The sequence below is a fragment of the Onychomys torridus genome, chromosome 2, assembly GCF_903995425.1.
Source record: "Onychomys torridus chromosome 2, mOncTor1.1, whole genome shotgun sequence".
NCBI lineage: Eukaryota > Metazoa > Chordata > Mammalia > Rodentia > Cricetidae > Onychomys > Onychomys torridus.
In genome coordinates, this window is record NC_050444.1 from 46,884,249 (window position 1) to 46,908,258 (window position 24,010).

General features: G+C 41.0%; 2 protein-coding genes across 9 annotated transcripts in view; one reads left to right on the forward strand and one right to left on the reverse strand.

Moving 5' to 3' along the window:
- Nucleotides 1-6,862, forward strand: part of Mms22l (MMS22 like, DNA repair protein) — a 117,019-nt gene extending 110,157 nt beyond the window's left edge. For all 5 annotated transcript variants that reach the window (XM_036180145.1, XM_036180147.1, XM_036180146.1 and 2 more), the window contains exons 22-25: nucleotides 1,258-1,421; nucleotides 3,676-3,772; nucleotides 5,185-5,352; nucleotides 6,554-6,862. In XM_036180145.1, the coding sequence (XP_036036038.1) occupies nucleotides 1,258-1,421; nucleotides 3,676-3,772; nucleotides 5,185-5,352; nucleotides 6,554-6,635 (511 nt within the window). In that variant the 3' untranslated portion in view covers nucleotides 6,636-6,862. The remainder of the gene's footprint in view (nucleotides 1-1,257; nucleotides 1,422-3,675; nucleotides 3,773-5,184; nucleotides 5,353-6,553) is intronic.
- Nucleotides 6,863-12,369: 5,507 nt separating this feature from the next.
- Nucleotides 12,370-24,010, reverse strand: part of Klhl32 (kelch like family member 32) — a 243,202-nt gene continuing 231,561 nt past the window's right edge. For all 4 annotated transcript variants that reach the window (XM_036177988.1, XM_036177989.1, XM_036177990.1 and 1 more), the window contains one exon: nucleotides 12,370-15,499. In XM_036177988.1, the coding sequence (XP_036033881.1) occupies nucleotides 15,338-15,499 (162 nt within the window). In that variant the 3' untranslated portion in view covers nucleotides 12,370-15,337. The remainder of the gene's footprint in view (nucleotides 15,500-24,010) is intronic.

Genomic DNA, 24,010 nt, shown 5'->3' on the forward strand with positions numbered 1-24,010 from the left:
TCACATCTAAATTCTCCACTAGCTGATGACTCTGTTATTTGTTCTTTTTTACTAAATTGTATATGCTTATATATGCTGTTCAGTGTGTACCAAATAAATGTTTAATGTTAAAATTTGGGGCATTAGTAATTCAGCAGTGCACAGAACACACCAAAACAAACACTGCCTTAGCTAGTGGTTGTATTTAGGATGTTAAATTTGTGGGGATCACTGAATTGTATATGCTTATATATGCTGTTCAGTATGTACCAAATAAATGTTTAATGTTAAAATTTGGGGCATTAGTAATTCAGCAGTGCACAGAACACACCAAAACAAACACTGCCTTAGATAGTGGTTGTATTTAGGATGTTAAATTTGTGGGGATCACTGTGTATGTGGAACAAGAGTGATTTATGTAGCTTCTTAAATGAGTCTGTAAGCTCTAGTGTTTTCTGTATCTCCTTATGTATAGTATTAGTTTTCAAACAAATATGTGTGTCAGTTTTGATTGAGTAGTATCTGGAGCTGGAATGTACCTCAGTGGTACCTACCATGTACAAGGTTCTAAGTTCCTCCCAGGCACCAGTAAAATTAAAAATCCAATGGGGAGGTGCTAAGTAATGTTTGGCCAGTTTTCATATTGTTTAGATTTTTTAAAGAAACTCAACACTTTGAACAGTGACCAGGACCAGTTCTAAGTGGTTGAGTGGGAGATGAGTCAAGGAGGTTGTTATCCTTACAATCTCCGTGGAATTTTAATGCTACAGTTTATCCTGCCCTGAGAGTTGATACTCAACCCTAAGTTAGTTCTTTAAATTTCCTAGTGGAGGAAAGACAAAGCTAGAACTGGAAGCTAATTCCTAGGGTAGTCTTTTTATTTATTTAGAAACAGACCCCCTCCTAAATTCTAAGTAAATAAATGTGAGAGGAGATTTATTTATGCAAATTTGACATTAGAGGAAATGTTGATTCCTGGCAAAACAGATAAGGGATATGAGACATCCATGGGAAAGGGAGAAAACAAGTTAGCAATTAGGTTTAATAAGGTTATTTTTAAGCCAGATTGCTTTAAATTGTAGGTCTGTACTAGGTTTTAGAGCACACAGCACAACAAAATGGTCTTTAAAATTACCATGGCAAGTATACATTCCTTTTAAACTATACTTTATTTAGGGAATAAATTTTTCCAGTATCTTTAACACGCATGGCATTTGATTGTGCTTAGTTGAAGCTTAAAATAGAAGAAAAGTAAAATAGAATTTGCTTCTTTTTTAGGAAATCCTATCTTGAGTTTAAAGGGTCCTCACCCCCTCCTCGATTAGCATCCACATTGGCCTTCATCCTCCAGCTCTTCAAGGACACCTGCATGGGTCTTTGTGACCTTGAGCTACTCCTTCCTGGCATCTTAAAATGTCTGGTGTTGGTCAATGAACCCCAAGGTTAGTTGGCTCGGTCTTGATTTTGTCAGCATTTTCTGTGTACAGGTTAAGCAACTGTTCTTTCTCATGGTAAAAGGTACATGGCTATTTTCCATCCCTTGGTATGTTTCATGGCTAAAGAATCAAATACCAAACAAGAGCTGGGCTGATGTGGAGAAAAACAATCAAATACTGGCACATTTCGGTCTATGTAGTTTAGGGATTTTTGTTTTTGCACACACACCCCCACTCCTTGAGGCAAGTAGTTTATTTATGGGGTACTTCCTTTGATTAGGCTTTTTAGCTTCTCAAAAAAAAAAGTTTGTGCTGACTTACTCTGATGTCACATGAGACTTGTCAAGTACCAGGAGATGGGAGGTCAGTGTGATTCTTCTCTTGAGTTTTCTGCTAGTGTATCCAAGCCAATTGAGTCAAACCTGGGAGGCTCCTCTGAGTTGAGCCCATTTCCTTTTAGTCTCATCAGGCTCCCCTTGGTTGATCACTTTGACGTATGCTCTCTTGTCCCCACTGTAGCACGCTTTAATAAGCTTGAGAGTGCAGAGCGGGAGTCACAGCTCTGTCGTGACTCCTTGATAGGCAGTTTGCCCTTTGGTCCTTGTTTTTATGCAGGTGTGTGTTGTTGTTGTTGTTGTTGTTGTTGTTGTTACAATGGGATTGCCTTTTAACTATTAAGATGAGTGTGGAATGGACTCTGAGGAATCCAGGGGCAGTGCCCAAATGGTGGTGGAAAGCTCACTGACCTCTGACATGTTTATCAGTGCTTAAAACATTCTTGTCCCAGTTCCAGTCGAGTCTGCAAAGAGTCATTAGTTACAGTTCCTTGATGTACTATCACTTGGCAGGAGGACATGCCCTGTGCTGGCTCCAGAGAGAACCGGCTCTTTAGAAACCTTGCCCTTGTTAGCTTGGACATGGTAAAGTACAGTGAAAGCCTTGCACTTCATCGTTCAAGATTTCCTTATTCAAAGCAGACAGCATGGTCATTGTCATGTAGCCATGGTTTGGTGTCCTGTGGTTTCACCTGCAGGTCCACAACTTTAACTAGAAAATTCTGGAATTTACAGTTCATAAGTTTTAAATTGTTTGCCATTCTGAGTAGCTTTATCCAGACTGACTTCCACCAGCTCTCATGTCTCTGAGACAGAAGTAGATATGCTTCCTTACCTATGGGAAAGCAGATGATAGCTACAGGGTAGGGTTTCTTTTGAGATAACAAAAGTAGTATGAACCTGACTCTGGTTATACTTGCACAGCTCTGACAATACTGAAAATCCCTGCACTGTATGTGAGCATCAACTTCCACACACTGAATCATGTAAACTGTGACAGTCAAGCTGTTAGTTTAAAACAAATATGACTACTCAGTTTGAAGACACTTACATTTAGTAGGCCTAAAACAAGAATCTTATAGCATTAAGAACGTGCTAAGTTTTCCACATACTTTGCTCAGGTCTGTGCTAGCCAGCTTCACATTACCTTAACAAATCAACTTACAGTAGGGGAAGATTGGCTTGCCTCTCTGTTTGGTAAGCTTCAATACGTGATCAGTTGATGCCACTCCCTGATGTGAGTTTGTAGTGAGGCAGTGATCATGGTGGGAACACCTGAAGGCAGAAACTGCTTGCCTGTAGCCATGGAAACAGTGGAGGAAGAGGAAGATCACACGCTTGTCCATAGCACCTTGGGCTGGCAAGCCAGCATTTAACTCATGAGCCTGGAGCGCATTTCAGATCCAAATGGCAGCAGTAGTTTTGTACCGTATGTACAGGCTCATGGTTTTAACACTTTGTTTAAATAAATAATTCATACAAATATTTGGCTAATTTCAAGCAAAGGAATATCAATGGCTGGTCTAGTTTGCTACTTAAAGATTTGTAAGGGGTGGAAGGTATGTGCCTTTGAATTTAAAAATAAAATCAATATGCCTATCTACAAATCCATGTCTTTTAAAAGGCTTTCTTGTCTGTATGTATCTGTAAGATTAAGGTGGGAAGGCTTTTTGAATATGGATACCTTTCTGAAGGGAGAACATATTTTCATATGTATTATTTCAGCTTTGAGACTCAAAATAGATTTTTTAATTTTTTAGGTATTCTTCAGAACAAAACAAACTCATAACTTTCATTTTGAAAACTTACCAAAAGCATGTGCCTATTTGAAGAAAACAGCATATTTTTCTAAATCAAAAGTGTTAAAAATGATGATCCAGATGGTCAGTTTAGACACACTGTGTAATGCTATCATTTTCCCCTAGTTAAAAAGCTGGCCACAGAGAACCTGCAATGCATGATAAAAACCTGCCAAGTGGGGTCAGAAGGAGAACCTGCCACCCAGCTGACTTCTCTGTTTAGGTAACTGGAAAATATGCCAACTGGCAAGGAGATGGTTGCCAGCCATTTGACAGCCAACATGCTTTTTAAATAACTAATTATCCAAAACATAATGTGTTACTACTTGTTTACAGTGTTTCAATTATAGTGTTTGGGGCAGTGGGTTTGTTACATTGCGTGGCTTTATTGAAAAATCAAAGCGCCAAGGAAAAGGGTAAGTTAACTCGCTTGAAATTACTTATGTCTTCCTTGAGAAAGAATCTTGAATGTGGTTAAGAAGGAAAAGTGAGACATAGAAGTCCCCAAAACAGGTGTACAGGCTTTTTCGGAACTTGCTTAGATCTGGTCCCCAGGATGCTCTGTAAAAATGCCTGCCCCTGGTCTTTTGACTTGCTTTATAAACACTGAAGCTTCAGAAAGTTTAATTGGGAAGCATGGACTCTAAAGGGTTAGAAGGTATGCCCAGCCACACTCCCAGGGCCCTGCTTTGTGAAGTCTTCTATTAGGGCAGTTTCTTTCTGCCATTTCTTTCTCAGGGTCTCTACCAGCTTGCTTTTATATCACACATCCCCACCTTGCCACCATTCGACATGTGATTTGAGATGTGTTTCTTTTATTCTGTGTTGCATATTTGGTGTCTTGTTTTTTCCCTCTCATCACATAATTGGCACTTGTCTGCTATTTCTAGTTTATTTCGGTTACGATCACTTTATGTTAGTGTGTTCATGAAAATTCCAAAACCTTGGGAGGAAAAAAAAGATCAAATCTTTGGTATATATAATTTTTTAAGCTACATGGCTTTTGTTATATTGATTGGGGAGTGTAGAGACTTTAGGGGTAAAATATATTTTTTTTTATTTATAAAGAATTCTTACTTATAATGTCTCTTGCTCATTTAAAACATGTAAATATATGTAGTGAATAACTTTCTGTCCTTATAACTGTATTGACTAAAATTATATTAAAATTAAAATTGTATTAAAACTGTATTGACTATAAAAACTGGAAAATAACTAGGAAACTTGACCTCTGGTGTTGCTTTTCACACTCCTCCTATTCTAGTCTGAAGTGGAGGATATCATGAAAAGTCCCTGAAATCAGATTTTTTTCCCTCCTGATTCTCCCTCCAATCACTTTTCTGCTAAGTTTTGCCAAGCTGGGCATGGTGGCATATACCTGTAATCCCAGCAATCTAAGTGACCGAGGCAAGAGGATAATGAGTTCAAGGTCAAACCATACAACATAAAACTACCCTACCTCCAAAAGTTAAGACACAAACAAATAAAAAAGCCTTACCAGTAGTCTGCATGTAGACTCTTTCCTCAACCTTGATGAAATAATCCTTGTGTTCAGGTTGAAAGTGATTATAGTGTATACAAGTGGCCCGAGGAATTGCCTCAAATTGACTCTTAAATTGCCTGTCTTACTTTCAGGCAGTTCATCCAGGACTATGGCATGCAGTACGGCTATCACGTGTATAGCATCCTAGAGACAGTAGCAACCCTGGACCAGCACATTGTCATCCACTTGATTCCTACCCTTACTCAGTCTCTGAAGGAGTCAGAGCTGAAATGGGGCCTTGGCAGGAATATCACACAAAGGTATGTTTGATAATGATACTGTTTTGAGTACCCTACAATCCACATTTTCTCTTTTTATTAAAATGGCTTGTTTCCCATTTAGAAAAATAGGATATTTTCTTTTGAGATGAAAAATGCTTCAATGCTGTGACTGTGGTCAGTTGTGTGATGCCTGCCTGAGTGGACAGTAGTGTGGCTTTGCAGGGGTCACACATCATTTCTGTGTTCCTGCAGTCATGGCTCCCTCAAAGCTGCACACCCCTGTGGTGCTTATATTTTCAAAGCAATGTCCTTAGGGAGAGGTGAGTTTCAAAGCTTCAGGTGACTTGTCTTACAAAGCCCATATTGATTATAACATTAGGTAACTAGTAGAGTCCATCTGGCAGTACAGTAAATGAAAGTGCATACTCTTGCAAACACTGCTGACAGCTCTTCATGAAAAGACTGGAGTTTATGTGAACTCCACCCAGTGACTGCTGGGGCAGCCTTTGCTAATGTGCTATTCTTTGTGGCCATGCATGTTCACAAAAGGATTACTTCTAGAGATTCAGAATCCCATAGGTATTTGGACTAATGAAAGAACTTCATGGCAGAATCTTTCGTAAAACATTTCAGGTGGTGAGTACTATGATAATGAACCATAAAATTTGGTCACTGTAGACCCTGCCTCAGCCTTCTCTCCCTTCTTGCCCTGCTGGAGCCAGGACACAGGAGAAGCATGGCTTACCTGTGTCCCTACCTACATAAACCCTTTCCTTTCTGTAAAGAAAAAGTAAATTTCAAATACAAGAAGTACTACAGAATATTAGAAACAGCATTTTCTTTTCAAACTGCTATTCAAGTAAGGAGAAGGTAAAGAAGAAAATAGGGCATGTGCTGGTGTCATGGCCCTGAGCTCTATTCTGGTTATAGCACTTACTGTTCCATGTTTTGTTGGTGAAGCATCTCCCTATTGTAATCATGCCATTATTATCCTTAAGCAGTGTGCCATGAGCACGTTCTGTATAGATGGCCATTATATTATTTGAGATGGTTAATAATCTCTCACATCATTTAACCTTCATTTTGTACATATAAGTCCTACTAAGGACTGAATGTATTCTCGCACCTGAATTTACTCATTAGATACATGAAGCATTGTTTTTTAAGTGTTGTGCCAAATCTGCTAGATGGGTTAATAGACATTTATAAATACTTAAATGATTTGTTTTTTCTTAAACAGGGAAGCATATAGCAAACTTCTGTCTCACCTAGGACAGGTGGGACAGGATGAGAAGAGGAGACTGGAAAGTGATAGCACATGATGTTGCTGCAGACTTCCTGGCTTCGGTGTCCTAAAGCTGCTCTGTGCCACTCCAGCTGGCACTTTAATTCATTGTGTACTGTATCACGGATACTTTCCTTTTCACTGCATGTATAAAACATATAAATAAGGAACAGAGGCTGATTAGTGACTGTATAATAGGATTCTGGAATGTTGTGGAACCGCTCTATCTTGAAGAGATTTTTAACTAAATTAAAGACTTTTCAAAAGCTCTCTGTGAATGAGTATTATCCAGTTCGTACTGGTCACCTCTTTACTTGCTGGTTTGTTCTGTTGATTTTCATAGCTTTTGTGTTCATACTTACATTACTGACCTATTTTGTTTGACTGTTTAAGAGAAAGTGAGTATCAGGATACGAGGCTGTGTGTTTTCTTTGTTGTTATTTTTTACATGTTTTAACTTTGAAGTGACTTGTTTCCTTTGGGGGATTGTGTTTTTTATTACTGTTCTAGTGTTCCCTTAAGAAAACACTTCATCCTAACTCATAATGAAATAGTGAGGATGTAGCTCAGTTGTAGAACACTGGACTGGGTCTCCAAATTACAAAAAAAGTCATGATGTTTAAAAAAATGAGGAGTTTTTAAAAATGCAATCAGCATTCTCTAGTGCTTTCCCAATTCTAATCTCTGAATGTGTATGTTACTTATATAATTGTCCAGTGGTCTATTTTTCTCCCCAAATCAGTTGTCATTACTTCCAACAAACGGATTCAAGTGAAAGACCACATAGCAAGGAGTTTCCCTTCAGTGTGTGTGACTAATTGGGCTGATGCCGTGTCGCACTGTTTGCTGCAGCAGCCGAAGCCTTTGACTTCTCCTCCTGGTTGTGAACCTAGATTTAAACTGAGCCGTCTTCATAGCTCAGGAGTTCTCATTTCTCCAAGGCAACTCAGAAAGGCTCTCAAAGAGGTTGGGAATAAACCTTAGTGCAAGGGTGGTTTATATGGGGAACTGGGTTCAACCCCAGCACACATCTCCTTTTCCCAGGGTAATTTACGAATCAGATCAGGTGTCACCAGTGGCTCATGCTTATAATTACAGAACTGGGGAAGCTTGTTCAGGAGGATTGTCACTAGTTAGGTCTCAACCAGTCTGAGCTAGAGTGAGAACCTGTCTCAAAAAACCAAAGAGAAAAGGCAAGGGGCTGTGTTTTTGAGCCTGTGGTTTAGAGTCAGAAACTTGGGGGATATTAGAAGCTGCTCCTTAGCTACATATTTAGAGCATAGGTGCTAAAGATAGTAAAGATGTGTTCTTGAAACTAAGTAACAAGTGAAGACTCCAGGAAAAGTGCTCATCCCACAGATATGAGGTTTGAGTAAGAACAGGGCCTGGGAGCATGAAGCCAATGGGGGTGGGGTGGAGCAGGGATGGGATCGGATCCCTGGAGCTCAGAGCTGTAGGTTCAGCGAGAGATTCACAAATGAAGGTGGAGAGCCTTGTTGAAGAAGACATCTACCAGCCTCTGGGCTTCACACACATGCTATGTAAATACAGCACCACACACAGGAAATGTTTTCTATCTTAAAGAAGTTGGGTATGTTTGTTTCAAGATATTTTTCTTCCCCTGCTGGGGAGTTGTGTCCCCTTCCCTGTAAAATCTTCAGTGACCCTTCTTCACTTGGTGTTATACTTAATGTCTCCTTGCATTGCCAAGCTTTACTTGATGCCTGCTTCCCTAAAGCCCATGGTGGTTTAAATGAGAATGGCCCCCACAGGCTCTTTCCTCAATTTGAAGGCTGGGTCCCCATTTATTGGAACTGTTTGGGAAGGATTAGGAAGGGTGACTTTTTGGAGGAGATATGTCACTGTGGGTGGGCTCTGAGGTCAGGCCCATTCTCATGCTGTCTCTGCCTGCAGCCACACTGCCCAGTGTGATGGTCATAGATGAAGCTTCTGAAACTGGAAACAAGTCCCTATTAAATGCTTTATTTCAAATGTTGCCTCGGTCATGGTGTTGCCTCATAGGAATAGAAGAGTAACCAAACCCCTCTTCCTTGAGGCTGCTTTCTCCACCACTGGGAGAAGCCATTCTCTCTATTGTGTCCAAATATGTTCTTCTTTCTCATTATCTTTAACCTCTGATGAAGGTTGAAAACCATATTCTATGGGAAAAGGGTAGATACTTAGAAGACATTTGGATACTATATCAGTTTGTTAAAATGGTAGGAGGTTCTCTTCTGGGGTCTGTAACCCCTTCTGCCGAGGGTTCTTGGCCAGGTTTACAGTACAAGGCATGAGTTCTCTCTTATTTAAGTCCAATCATACAACTGTTTGTTACCCCCCATAGTTGCCACGTTGACCACTGGGTCTGTATTGGCAAGCTGGTCATGATTGTAGTTGTCAAGGTTCATAGTTGGGGAGCACTGTGCTACCCTTCTCCACCAGCAGCCTGCATAGCACCTACCTTTCAACACTGGAAAGTGGCCACTGGGAAGAAACTTTTTCAGGACAGTATCCACTGGATTTCTCTAAGTCCTGTGACCAAAGTGTGCAGTGCCTTTCACAGTAGGATCTCACCTACTATTTTGGGGGGACCCAGGGATCTAACTCAGGTTATCAGACTGCACTGTGTGTGTATGTAGACAGAAAAAGGAGTGCAGAGGCAATGAATTTGAGGAGTGGCGGGAAGGACATGAGAGATGTTGCAAAAAAAGAGAGGGAAGGAGAAATGCTGTAAATACAGTACTCACACGTACTCTCAAAAATAAATAACTAAAAGGAAAAGGCTGGCTAAAGGGAAGGAGCAGGAGCACTTGCTGCTCTTCCAGAGGACGCACGTTTAGTTTCAGGCAGCTACATCAGGAATCTCATAATCACCTGTCCCTCCAGCTTCAGGAAATCTGATGCCCTCCTTTGGCCTCTGCAGTCACCTGCACACCACAAGTAGCAAACACAAACATAAATAAAAAATATCCATTAAAATAAATGGTTGGGAGATAGTTTTAAAAGTCATGGAAATGCAAATTAAAACATCTTACCCAGGTAGAATGCCATTTATCAGGAAAGCAAATGCTGGCTAAGAGGTGAGGGGAAGGGAAGACCTAATCACTATTAGAGTATGTCTCAGGGTTTCTGTTGCTGTGAAGAGACACCACAGCAACTCTTGGAAGGAAACATTTAATTGGGACTGGCTTACAGTTCAGAGGTTTAGTCCATTATCATGGTGGGAAGCACGGCCACAAGCAGGCAAACACAGTGCTGGACAGGTTCCGAGAGTTCTACAGTCAGATCAGCAGTCAGCAGGGAAAGAGTGAGACACTGGACCTGGCTTGGGCATTTGAGACCTCAAAGGCCACTCCCAGTGACGCACTTCTCCCAACAAGGCCACACCTTTTAATAGTGTCACTCCTATGGGGACCTATTGGGGCCATTTTCCTTCAAACCACTAGAGTGCAAACTGATGTAGTCCACAATGGAAATCGGTAGACCTTAAAAGGCTGAAAGTAGGACTATAAGACATGGCTATACCACCTCTGGGCACACACCCAAAGGACTCTGTCCTGCTACAGAGATTGTCGCTCAGCCATATTCTCTGCTGCCCTATTCACAATAGTCAGTGTCCTGATCGGTTTATTGCCAACTTGACACACGTCAGAGTTTTCCAGGAAGAGAAAAAGTGGTTGAGCTAACGCCTCCATCAGATTGCCTGTATGCAAGTCTGTAGGGCACTTTTTTGATTACTAATTGATAGAGAAGGGTCCAGTCCACTGGGAACCGTGCCACCTCATAGTAGGTGGCTCAGGGTAGTATAAGAAAGCAAGGTGAGCAAGTCAGTAAGCAGTGTTCTTCCATGGCCTCTGCTTCAGTTCCTGCCTTGAGCTCCTGCCCTTCCCAAGTTGTTTTGGTCATGGTGTACATCACAGGTGTACAAGAACAAATTCAGACAGCCATGAAATTGACAGTTTCTTTCAAGTTTCTTTTCTCCAGGCTCACCAGCTTTCTCTGAACACTGTTCATTCTGCACTCAGGTTCATTCAGCTGGCCAGTGTGGTGTATCGTCCTTTTCATAAAGCTGAAGATTAATAAATTTCATTTCTACAGAAACTTAAAGCAGTTAAACAGGAAGAAAAATGGTACATATTGTATATGTGAGCATTCCAGTCAAATACCTTTAAAGCACCAGATGGGGTAGGAATAAAAGATGATTGAAGGGCAACAAAGTGATGAAAATGTTTTATTAGACTTTAAGATTTGGTTTTGATTTTAACTTCAATTTAACTAGCATCTAACTAGATGATTTCCATGGGCAAGAAAAATTTGGAGGATCATCTGCAAAAACCAATCAATATCGAGTTCACTTGCACTAGGATTTCATAACTTTAAACATCTATATATCATTTTTTTTTCTTAAGTAAAATCATGTGGTGCATGATGGTTCAGTGATGGGACTCACACACCAAGGTAATCCCATGAGACTATGGCAGATCTACAACATCCCCAACACCTAGGTACATAGTCATTGTAACATCCGAGTGTAATATAGTCAACACAAGTAGTGACGCTGGGACAGGTGAGCCCACCGCCCCGCCAGACGCAGAACTATATGTAGCACATACAACTAAGCACAGTACATAGTACTTCACGATAGATGACTTGGTGCTTTGTGTATTTATTCCCCCTCTTTGTTTTAGATTATACTCCTACAGTATAAAAGTACTCAGCAAAACTTACTATTAAACAGTATGCCCTGTCACACCAACACCACGCATCCGGATAGCATCCAGAGGCCACAAGTAGTGAATGACTACCACCTTTTAAAGCGTTAGTACATTGATTTTTGCCTAAGGATGCATTTCTCAGAATACATCCCAGCCACCAAGCAATGGATGACTGCATTTGATGTGTTTTACCATCTCAACGTTTATTTAAGAAAAAGCATGTTTATGTCTTGGACTAATTGATGTTTATTATCCTGTGGCTTCTATCAGATCTTTCCTCAAGTTTGGTGGGTTTTTGTTTAGTAGGTTGTTTTGTTTTCTTAGTGATTTTTTTTTTTTTTTTGTTGAGACAGGGGCTCATTGAGTTCTGGCTCACTATGTAGCTCAAGCCACACTCAAACTTAGAATCCTTGCCTTAGGCATCCAAGTGGTAGGATTAACACACTGGCTTCACTTTTTAAAAGAAAGATTTCTTTTACTCTTTTTTAAATGTGTGTGTGTGTGTGTGTGTGTGTGTGTGTGTGTGTGCATGCGTGCACACACATGCATTAGGTCAAAGGACAACTTGGAGGAGTCAGTTCTCTCATGTGGGTGGATCTAATGCAGGTCTACAAGGCCTTTGCCATGCCTTTCTCGTTGTTAAGATCTTTTCTTCTTAAATAATATATGGGCTTATTTCCTTGTATTCTCACAGAACATCTCTCTCTCTTTTTTTTTTCCCTCCTGTTAGGTTTTGTTTTTGGTTCCTTTCTTTTTTGAGTGTCCTGCCATGTATCACAGGCCAGCCTTAAACACACAATCCTCCTGTCTCAGCCTCCCACCAAGTACCAGAGTGACGGAGTGACAGGTGAACATCATCAAAATAACCACACTCAGTTCTCACAGGAACTTTGGCAGTTGAGAATTTTATATAAAAATGTGTATGTTTCTGCAGTTTGGGAAAACCTTGAGGAAATCTGCTCTCTCTACATCCTACATCTTTTCTGCACTGAGCAAAACCAAATGCCTACCCTTCTTAGAGTCAAATGTATTGCCTACTCAAGCAAGAGTATAAAATTCCAGTAAAAACAGTGTGCTTTATTTGGTTAAGACAGTCAGTCTAGGATTCTAGCAAAATAGCATATTCTTTCCTATATTGATTAAATACAAGAGTTGTGTTTTCATCTGTATGGCGAGATTACCTTGTTTGGTACCACCTGATTATTATTGATCAATTTTATTATTTTATTTATGTATTTATTTGTGAAAGACAGGGGCAGAATCTCTGCTTAAGGCTGGCTTCTTTGAACTCTTGATAGCCAAAAGTGACCTTGAATTCGGATCCTCTGACCTTCACTTCCCAAGCAAACTGGGATTACAAGCATGAGCTACCACAGCTGTAGTACTGGAGATGGAATCCCAGGCTTCCTGCAGGAGAGGCAAACACTCTACCAACTGGTTTACATCCACAGTCCTTTCTTACAACTTTGTTGTGCTGATAGTTGCCCAGTTATTACATGTTATAGATATTATTTTATATGAAGTTTATAGGTTGTTTGCTTATAATAAAGATGAAAGATAGGTAGATAAAATTTAATGTATGCATTTGACTTACATTGTGTCAGTGATTATACAATGAAACTAAAGATGAGGCATGTTACCTAGAGAAACAGGGTCTGTTTTATCCTTAATGCATTTATAATTTGTGGGAAAACAATTGAAGTTTTCCACTTTTGCAGTAGCTGAAGGGGATGTTACACATGTCCTTTAGGTGTGAGGAAGACAAGAAGGTACAAAAAGTGCCATACTTGTAATTTAGTTGACATTTTAAAGATTACAGGGCTTATTGCATCTTCTATTGTAAACAGAGAACCCTATCTTTGCTAGCTTTTCCTCTCACAACAGAATGGTTGTGGAAACTTGTTTTATGTTTTAAAGTAAAAATCCTCAAATGATGTTGTTTAAATACTTCGAAGTCTTTTGGTCTTATATGGAAAATAAAATACAGTCTTTAATTCTGAAGATTGAAAATAGAGGGCAAGTTACTATAGGAAACTACACTGGAATAGTAGATAGGTATATAGTTGAGTATTTCGGATGGGATTTGCAAATATAATTTCAGGGATTTGTTTTCCTCATTGCAGATGATTTTGAGGAAAGGATCCAGTTGTGCAATCTGGCTGCTTTTTCTTTTCAGTAAAGGAATGTGATAGTTTTGATGCCATTCTTTGATTGCAGATGTGAGGAATATTCCACACTCTGCAAAAAGTGTGCCATGAAGACCACTGAGGAGAGACTGGTAGTTTATGCTGGCTTAAGTGAATGTTTGAGATGAGTCCACAAAGTCAAGGTTGGCAGGTGGGCAAGCTTTTTTTAAAAGCCATTTCCTTTCACTCAGGGTATTGGACTGGGAACATAACTATTTATTTATTTACTATAACATTATTTAATGGTTTTACAAGGAAAACCTGCTAGAGAGAAGATTCATATATCAAGCAGAAAGGTCAGTAAGTCTGAAACATCTGTTATTTAGGTCTGTGTTGCAAGAAATCAGGAGGGCAGGAATGCACTTTCCTGACAGAACTAAGTTGGCTTCTGAAGGCTCATGGGCAGCCTTCAAAAGTGTTCTCTCCATCCATCCGCCCCAGCTGTCACTGCTCTGTCTGGACTCATGTTTGTTCCCTTTCCTCCTCACCCTTTCTATCAGTTCTGTCCTTTCACCCAGGAACCAGATCATTTACATTTTAGAACAGTGTTCTAGGTATCTCACTACAGTGCTTAAAGTTAGTTTGCTAAGGTAAAGAGATTGTTTTATTTGGGAGGATCATGAGTTGGAGGCCAGCATAGCCACATAGCCAATCAAAGCTACCCTGAACAAAAAGAAAAGGATTATTTTTTCATTTACTTATGATGATTTTTCAAAAGTAGTTACATGAGTAAAACAGACAAATTCTCTGACATAAGCACTGCTGGCATGACTGAACAGCTGCGAGAAAGCAACTTTTTAATAAAAATGACCTAAAGTCTCGGCAAGACTAGAGAAAAACAAACATGTTGAGTTTAGGTTAAAATGTGATTATTAAGATGATTTATTTATTTGTAGTTGTAGATAAAGTAAACCCAAAAATCTAGACTAAAAAAAGAACTATGTATTATTAAAAGTGGTGGTAACAAAAAATATATTGGCAGTGGTGGAGAATCCCACAAGTCCTTAAGATTGACATAGCCTTTAATAATTTGGAAAATGTCCATTAGAACTGCCAGCTCCCAGTTCAGACTTACGTCACAGCCTCCTATGATGCCATGGATAGTACGGCTAGATGAGGCATTTAAGAGAATTCTTTCAGGCAAGAATTTGTACAAGTTTAGGGATCTTTGGTGTTCCCACTTTGGATAGGTACAGTGTCTTTCTGATACTCTCAGACTCGTTTATCCACAAGTTAAAGGTTCCAAAGAAACCTAAACCTGTAAAAGTCTAACACAGGTCAAAGTAAGCAGGGTTGGAAATCTAACTTTTCCAAGTCCATTGCTCCTATCACCTTGAACAAGAGATGGCACTTAGAACATATGATGTCACCTGCTGAACTCTTCTGAGCAGTGCTGCAGCATGACAAGCTTTGAGAAGTGACACTCTGGTGTTTAAAAAGTAGTAAAAGGCAGAAGTACGGAAGATTGTGAGGAAACTGATGCCATGTGTAAAAGGTTCCTTACTAACAATGTCACATGATCCTGGATGGCGCTGAGTAGAATGGGACAAGGAATGTTTTAAAGATCCATGTAACAAGAATGTGCCAGTAAGATGGCAGTAAGCTGCACCACAACAAAAGTTATACACATTGTATGTTAACGTACACTGAAAAGAAGTGACGGGATTCTCAATAATATGTTTTAGAAAAGTGTTCATTTTTTGCTAGTATTGATCGTAAGTTTAGACCTATAAAATAAGAAAAGGAAGCATTGAGCACGGAGGATGTTCATGCCCCATATCCAGTGTCAAGCTCTCATTCGGTTTCCTGTTGATGCGGTCTGACAGAGTGCTGGCTTTTCAAATTGTGCCGATCCTGTGATGAGGCACCTGAAGAGTCTGAAGGTTAGGGCACGTGAAATACGGAGCCGGAAGGAAGCATGCTGCTATTCCGTTCGAAGCAAAGGGAAGTGTAGGTCCATAGAACACCTCTTCTTTGCCTTCTCTGCTTACATCCAGTACCTACACCAAAAGAGGGAAAGGATTACTCAGAAATGCATATGCGTGAAAGAAAACACCTTAACCATTACTATTTCTCTCTCTGGGTATATTAGTTACTTTTTTGTCTCTGTGATAAAATATGACCAAGAGCAATCATGACCAATATGCCACACAGACTTGCCTACAGACCAATCTTATGGAGATAATTTTGCATTGTGGTTCCTCTTCTAAGATAATTTTAGTTTATGTCAGGTTGACAGGAAAAACAAAAACAAAATAGAACTGACCCCTTTTCAACTTGACATAAAAACATATCACTATTCAACTATAATACTTCCTTATTCATCCATGAGATCTCATATTAATACTAATATCTCAATAAAAAACACATTCCAAACTTTTAGAGTCCCACAGTCTTTAAAAATTCAAACACTTTAAAAGTTCAGTCTCTAGTTAACAAGGAGAGTTCATGGGGGGGGGGGGGTGCGGCGCAACACACACAGATCTCCCTGGGAAGGGGAAATGGAAGAGATTTTGTGAGTGGACTGAGGGCAGGTGGGGGTGGGCATGGAGAAGAGTGATGAGGGGAACTGCTGGGGAAGGAGCATTTTGGGGTCAGGCAGAAGTCTGGCACAGGAAAATCTCCCAGGAGTCTATGGGGAGGGCCTAGCTTAGACTCCTAGCAATAGTGGGTAAGTAGCCTGAACTGGCCATCTCATCTCCTGTGACCAGATTGGTGCCTGGCCCAACTATCATCAGGGAGGCATCATACAGCAGCTGATGGAGGAAGATGCAGAGACCCACAGCCAAACATTAGGTGGGGTTCAGGAATCCTGTGGAGGAGGAGGAGAAAGGAATGTGGGAGCCAGGGTGGTCAAGGACACCATGGGAAGGCTCACACAATCAACTAACCTGGGCCCCTAGGGGCTCTCAGAGACTGAACCCACAACCAGGGAGCCTCCATGGGACTGACCTAGGCATTCTGCATATGTGTTACAGTTGTATTGCTTGGTCCTCTTATGGAACTCCCAACAGTGAGAATGGGGTGTCTCTGACCCATTTACTAGCTTTTGGGACCCTACTTTTCATACTAGGTCACCTTGCCCAGCCTTAATACATGAGGAGGTGCTCAGTCTTACTGCAATTTGATATGCCATGACTTATTGACACTAATAGGAGACCTGCCCTTTCATGGATTGGAGGTTAGGAGAATGGGGGAGAAGGACTGGGAGGCAACTGCAGCCAGGATGTAAAATAAATAAATGAATAAAAAAAACATCTCACAGTTCAAAACCTCCTTAAAATACCCAAAGCTTCTAAACGGGGCTCCTGTAAAATCAGAACACAACTTGAACTTACTCTAAGAAGGAAGAACCAGGGCACAGTCACATCCAAATCATAGCAGAACCAAAGTCCAGCAGTGTAAACAGCTTAATGTCTGACATCTGGGACTCAAAATCTTCTGGTCTCTGTCTCCATTTCTCTAACTCTGATGTTTGCAGCACACACAGCTTGTCTCCTAGGCTCAGGCTGGTTCCACCCTACAGCTGCTGCTATTCTCAGCAGTCACCTCAGGGTACCAGCATCTCCAAAATGCTGGAGTCTCCACTCTAACTGGGCTGCACCTTCACTGGGAGCCCCTTCTGTGCTCTCTTAAGGGACTCGGACTCTACCACATGGTGTCAGGTCTTACTATCTGCCAGCTACCCCTCCAGTCCTGTGGCTTCTCCTGCAACTAAGGCTGTACCTTCACCAGTGTCCTCCTATCCAGTCCTCCCACGGTCAAATCTCAGCTCCTCTCAATGACCCTTTCATGCCTTCAACACCAGTACCACTTGAGAAACTTTCATACATAACCAAATTCAGCTGCCAGTATGAGATATAGCCATCCCCTTCCTGCCTCTGGACCACAGCTTCTGTTTGCTGACTTTAAGGAAACACTTCTTGGAAGATTTCACCTTTGTGGTGCTGATGCTGGCCTCTTCTTTAGTCCGCACTAATTTCTCAGCTCCAGCTAACCAGGATCAATTGTTCCCAAAAAGCAAAGGTTCATGTTACTGGTTCTGGTCTTTTGTTAATCTTCAGCCCCAGCTGACAGGAACTATGGATTCTTAATTCAAAATATCTCATGACTTGATAGGGTCTTTTAGGGACTCTCAAACTTCCCTCTGAAACTTCACAAGTGAGGCATCCATCATCTACACTGCTCTCAGGTTTCTCTTCTTAGCTCCCAAAACAGATCTCTAAGCTCTGAATAGTCAATGCCTTTTTCAGCCCGAAGTTCAAATACCACATTTCTCCTGAAAACACATGGTCAGGTCTGTCACAGCAATATCCGGTCCTGATATCTGTCCTAGGGTTTCTAGAGCTGTGATAAAAACACTATGACCAAAAGCAATCTGGGGAGGAAAGGGTTGATTTCAGTTTACAACTCTTAGGTCACACTCCATCACTAAGTGAAGTTAGGCTAGGAACCTGAAAGCAGGAAAGGAGCAGAAGCTGTGGAGGAACGCTACTTGCTGGCTTGCTTGCTCCTATGGCTTGCTCAGCCTGCTTTCCTATGTACTCCAGGACCACTAGCCCAGGGGTGCTACCACCCAGACTGGCCTGGGCCCTCCCACATCAATCAGTAATTAAGAAAATGCTTAATGGGCTAGCCTCCAGGCCAGCCTTACGGAGGCATTTTCTCAATGGAGGTCCCCTCTTCTCAGGTAACTCCAGCTTGTGTCAAGTTGACAAGACCAAACACCTTCTCATACCTCTTCTGTCTCAACTCCTTGGGTGTTTCCCCCACCCCCCAGGATATCAACTTACCTCTGTGTCTAAGACAATTGATCATATGAAAATATGAACTCTTTCCCAATAACCAAACCATGATTGTTCTCCTTTTGGCTCTGCTTCAATGTCCTTGTTGGTTTCAACTGCTCATCCTAAGGGATCCCCTCACCTACTTTCTCTCCTTGAAGGCTTGGATATTTTTTCTGCCATCAATATAGACATAGCCAGCATGCCCTCTTCCGGTCTGTTTCCAACAGCTTCTTAAGGATTTCAGATAGCCTAGTTGAAAATAGCCACCCATTGCCTAGCAGTTCCCTCCAGGGTTAAAACCCTCCATCTTGGAGGGAAACTTTCTAAGACACAGGATTTAAAAGGGAAGTAAAACAACAGGATATTTTAGGACAGGATGTATGCATGGAGGTGAGACAATGGGATGTTCTAATAGGAAGTGAAACACTTCCATCCTGAAAGGAAGCTCCTAAAACAGGAAGTAAACAACTCCAAATGTCTTCAGGAAGTCCCTGAAACTGACCTGATTCATTAATCCTCTCCTTCCCCAAAAAGTATAGAAACAATAAAGACTGATGAGAGTCCTTCTTGGCCAAGCCAGGCTTCTTCACAGATGCTCACATAAGCTTAGCATCAATGAGAGACTCAGCCCCAGCAGCTTGGAAGAAAGAAACCGAGACCAACTGCCTGGCAGAGTCTCAGACCAACTGAGGCACTCTGAAAGGACACTATAGAACCTGTTGGGGTACCAAAAGGCTGTGTGGTGAGCACCAGGTTCCAAGCTTTGGGGAGCTATCACCCATGTTGGGGTGAACTTTGGTGACACAGCTGTCTTTGAGTCATTTCTGCTCCTGTAAGTAACCCCTCACCCACATTCCTGTAACTCCAATAAAACTCACTAGTTCACCAAATTGGACTTGGGTATTATCCAGACTATGGTCTGTCATTAGTTTCCTGTGTGGGGTGAGTAGACTTTTGCTCACATCTCCTTGGGAATAGTATCACACAACAATTACTATTTTCTTAAACCAAATAGACTTATTCGTAGGTGTTCTCTAAAACTGCAGAGTTCTGAGCCTCCTTATTACAAAGAAAGGAGGAGCCTCTCTTCCTCTGGGAAGAGTGCTGCTTCTATATGAACCAGTCTGGAGTGGTGGGAAATGCAGACAACCCCCTCCCCCTTAGCATCTGAGCTCTGCTGGCATTCCATCTCTAGGGGACAGTACCCAGCTGGGGATGCTGGTGGCCCTGGCTGGCTTGTCCCTCTTCTTGGTAGTCTTTGGGCCCTGCCTTCTTAGTTTCCAAGCCTATTTTGTATCTAAGAAACAATTCTTTTATCAAGGTCACCACCAGAAGACATGTCAACAGCGTCCGCCAAAATTTCTGGTATCAAAGATTTCTTCAAGAGCTTCTGCTCAGTGAGGCTCTTGTCTAGCAACAAGTTACAAGATAACAACTATGCCTCCCTTTTTGCCTGCCTCAGAAATGTTAGCTACAGCCATGTCGTTTTTGTGAAGCTCTACCATTTGGATTAAACAATGACAATTCATGAAGTAAAATAATTTGTTTAGATTCTAGCGCTCCCTGACCTATGGATTCTCCAGAAAGAGCTGGCTACCAGAGATGTATTGGTCACCTGCTCTCCCTTATGGCACCTCCCTAACATTGGCCAACCTCAGGCTGAACATGGAAGCATTTCAGTCCTCTTCTTTCCCTTTTGGGCCCCACAACTAGCCCAGCTCGGGAGTGGATTGCTGGCTCTGGTTCTTGCTCTAGAGCCCCCTCTGCAGGCTTTTTCCTGAATTACGCCTGTGCTGTTCTGGAATCACTCATTCCCTTTGTGGTTCCTTCTTGCCAAACATTTATCAAAACCATACAAAGGTTAAGTACTGCCTTCAATTTACAGAGAAAAAAATTAAGTGACTTTCTCAAGGTAAGTTGACTGTAAATGGTGGATCTAGCCATTATTTTAATCCAAGAATGTAGCCCAGAAGAGCAAGGACAATAATTATTGCCTTCCCCCGAAAGAATACATTTATAGAAGTCAAAATAACAGTGAGGTAATCACCCTGAGAGCTTTTGTGCGGTTCCCTGGGCCAACAGCGACTGCATATGTTAGGCAGATGTAATGTATTTAATCTGGGAAGGAAAAAGAAAGCTTTTGGCAGATTTTCTCCAAAACACTCCCCTGTAAACTGGCAGGAAGAAGACGTGTGGGAAACGGCCGTGCCAGATTGGCAGCATATCCTCCAGCCAAGAGGAAGTGATAGGAAAGGAGAACAACAGTAGAATAATCTGGAAACAGACGAATCACCTGCACACTCACAGCTGCCCATATGTACCAGTCACCCCAGGCACACCAGATTAGAGTCAGGCTACGTGCCAGACATCCACCTTCATGTCCACAGAATTAATAAGAGTGCCTTCGTTTTTGGTTTTTTTGTTTGTTTGTTTGTTTGTTTTGTTTTGTTTTTTGTTTGTTTTTGCAAATCTATATTCAGTAATTGCATTACTAGTGGTTCTAAACCTTCATATTTAGACAAATATTAGTGTAAGTGCTCCTCAACTTTCCTCAGTCTGCACTGTTCTTACAGTGAATGGAGCAGCATATGCTAACTTGGTAGTAGTTGAAATGGCTTCTCATGTGTCACCCCAGGTAGCTGACCCCATAAATGACTGTTAAATGAACCAGGATTAGAGGCCAGAGGAGCAGTCTGTTGAGACAAGAGTATTGGCTGGTATTTTCAACGGGAAAAAATTAGTCCTGAGTATTAATGAGAGAATCTCTGAATTGTTTAATTATGATCTTCATTAATCAGCCCAGCTATTAGATGACTGGTTTCTAAGTTAATCTTGGATTATGAATCATTGCGGTTTGTGACAAAAATTTAAGCTTTGATAGTTTTAGTGTATGTGATTCTCACCACCACTCTGTAATTTTCCACATGTTCTATAATTAGAAACTTACACTGTCTAACCAACACTTCATCATGGCCACCATTCCCGCCTTCCATGGTCTTACTTCTCTACTGGTTATTCCCCCCATCAGGTACTAATCATGCTAGGGAAGTGGCCTGCTTTTGAACACTTACTGCTCTCTCCAGCCATTAATATGTACTGTTGGTACATGAAAATAAACAGAACAAAGCAAAAATATGTGAGCCGTAGTGAAGAGGAAAAGATACCCAGTAATTAGTTGCCAGTAGCTGGAATGCATGATGCATGATCTAGAAGGCTATATTGTTGGGGCTCAAGGGATGGCTCAGAGGTTTAGAGTGCACACTGCAGTTGCAGAGGACCAGAGTTCAGTTCCCAGCACCCATGATGGGGAACTCATAACTATTTCTAATTCTAGCTTCAGGTTAATCCAATACCTTCTGTAAACACATGCACTCACTTGCTCAGAGGCACATATATACATACATACACATCATTTAAAAATGAATCTTTAAAAATGCTATTATCCATGAAGATTTGCTTGACAAATGTCTCTCTAAGTGATACACTATATGCTGATATGGGCACATCTATTAATTGTAAGGGTTCTTATAAATGTCTATTGGGCTAGAGACAAGGCTCCGTGGGTAAAGGGCTTGCTTGGCCTGAAAGCATGAAGATCAAAGTTCAGATCCCCAGAACCCATGTAAATTCTGACTGGTATAGTGGTCAGTTCTAATTCCAGCACTTGGGGGGCAGAGACAGGACCTGCCCACAAGCTGGTTTGCTAGCTGAAGTAGTCCTAACTAGAATTCCAAGTTCAGTGAGAGATCTTGTCTCCATAAATAAAATCAAATACAGTGGAGGAAGATACCAGCAGGCAACCACAGGGCTCCATACACCACACATGCCAGTGTGCCCGTACACACATGTGCCCTAGACATATGCGAGCATGTGTACTCATGCGCATCCCTACCACCCAGGCACACAGTGATGTGGAAAATGAAAGTAGGGCTGCTGAGGTGCTCTAGTGGTACCACTGCTTGCTGCCAAGCCCAGACGACCTGAACCTACACGGTCAAAGCAGATCAACTCTGCGGGTTGTCATCTGACCTCCACATGTATGCCATGGCTGCCAAGTGAATATGCCTCTAACATACATGCATACGCATACATCAATGTAAAAAAGTTTCAAAGAAAGAGAAAACTTTTTCTCCATTTTTTCTAGACTTTGTAGAATCAGAGTGCTAGCCACCGGGATAGACAGAGTTGCCCAGAGGCTAGATTCTGTTCATCAGTATGGCTACTGAAATACAGAACTGCCTGCATTTTTTAAAAAAGAAATATACTGTTATATTTCATTATGTGATCTTAAAGGTAAAATTCATTCCTTTTTTATTTATTTATTTTTTTAGTATTACTTAATACTGAGGAAACTCTAGAATATATCATGTCCTCAGTGGTTTAAAATATACTTGCACACCTACATTTCTTGAATAAAATTTGTACTGGAATAACCAGACATTACTAATAATGAATCAGTGGACAAGCAGGTTGGAGAGATGGCATCATGTTGATGTCAAGAGCACTTGCTGCTCTGGTGGAAGCCCCAGGTTTGATTCCCAGGGGTAACTGACGCTCTCTTCTGGCTTCTGTTGGAACTGCATGCATGTGGTACCCAGACATATACACAGGCAAAACACTCATGCACACAGATAAATAATTTAAAAGTTCTGAAAAGTTTAGTGTACACAGTTAGTGAGCCACTTAGGGAAAAACTATGTGGGGATAAAATGAACTATATCACTATGAATTGGCTTTTTGTTTGTTTTGTTTTTAAAATGTTCTGTCTTACACATTAACTTGCCAAAATAGGAGACTTGAAAAAGTTTTGAAGTATGACCACATTGTGCTCTCCTAAAGTTGACATGTTGGAAGATTTTTTTTCTCTTAGATTATTAATTATCTCTTATTCATAGAGCCAATCCAGCATTAATGTTAGTAGAAATATAATCATGTCTTGACTTTTGCAACTTAGTGAAAATGCAAACCTAATTCTACTGTAGAAATAATCTAATGACATTTTGTAGGCCACTTACAACACACAGCATTCTGGCACCATGGAACACTCCTGCCCAATTCAATGTCTTCACAGTTCTGAAAAGTGGGGATGAAAACCCAAAGGACTGAACACTGCAAAAACCATGCTTGGGTGAAGACAAGCCCCTCCTTGGAGAGAACAGTGCTCGGTGCTAGAGCCAGCTGCTGCTTGTGCTCACATTTGTCTATGGTGTTACTGGTTCCTAGTGACTGACTACCTTGCTCTTGTTGCTATTATCTTCTACTTTGAGTTTGTTTTTAAGTTCATTTTCCAGCTTGCTAAGCTACATTTGTCCCACATTTTGCTGCATATTGCATTTATTATTACAAAGTCCTAAGGTTCTTTGTTTCATTATGACTTTCAACTCACTTTTCTGGCAGTGTGCTTTATGATTTCCAGCTATGGAAAGGTTTAATTTTGCATTTTGTTAAGCTCAAATTTACCTGCATTGTATTAACAATATATAAGACAGTTTTTTAGAGCTCCCCCGCTTAGCTTTATGTAAAGCATGACTGAGTCTTATGAACGTTGCCCTGTGTGCTAAGAAAAATGAGTTCTTGCTATTCACTATAAAACTCAGGCCTATTCAACCACAGATGGCAATCACACTTTCCACATCTCCTGGATCTGTGAGAGTAACATAAATACGTAAGATCCTAAGGAAAACCTGTGGTGAGACAAAGCACAAGGAGTAAAGATAAATGATA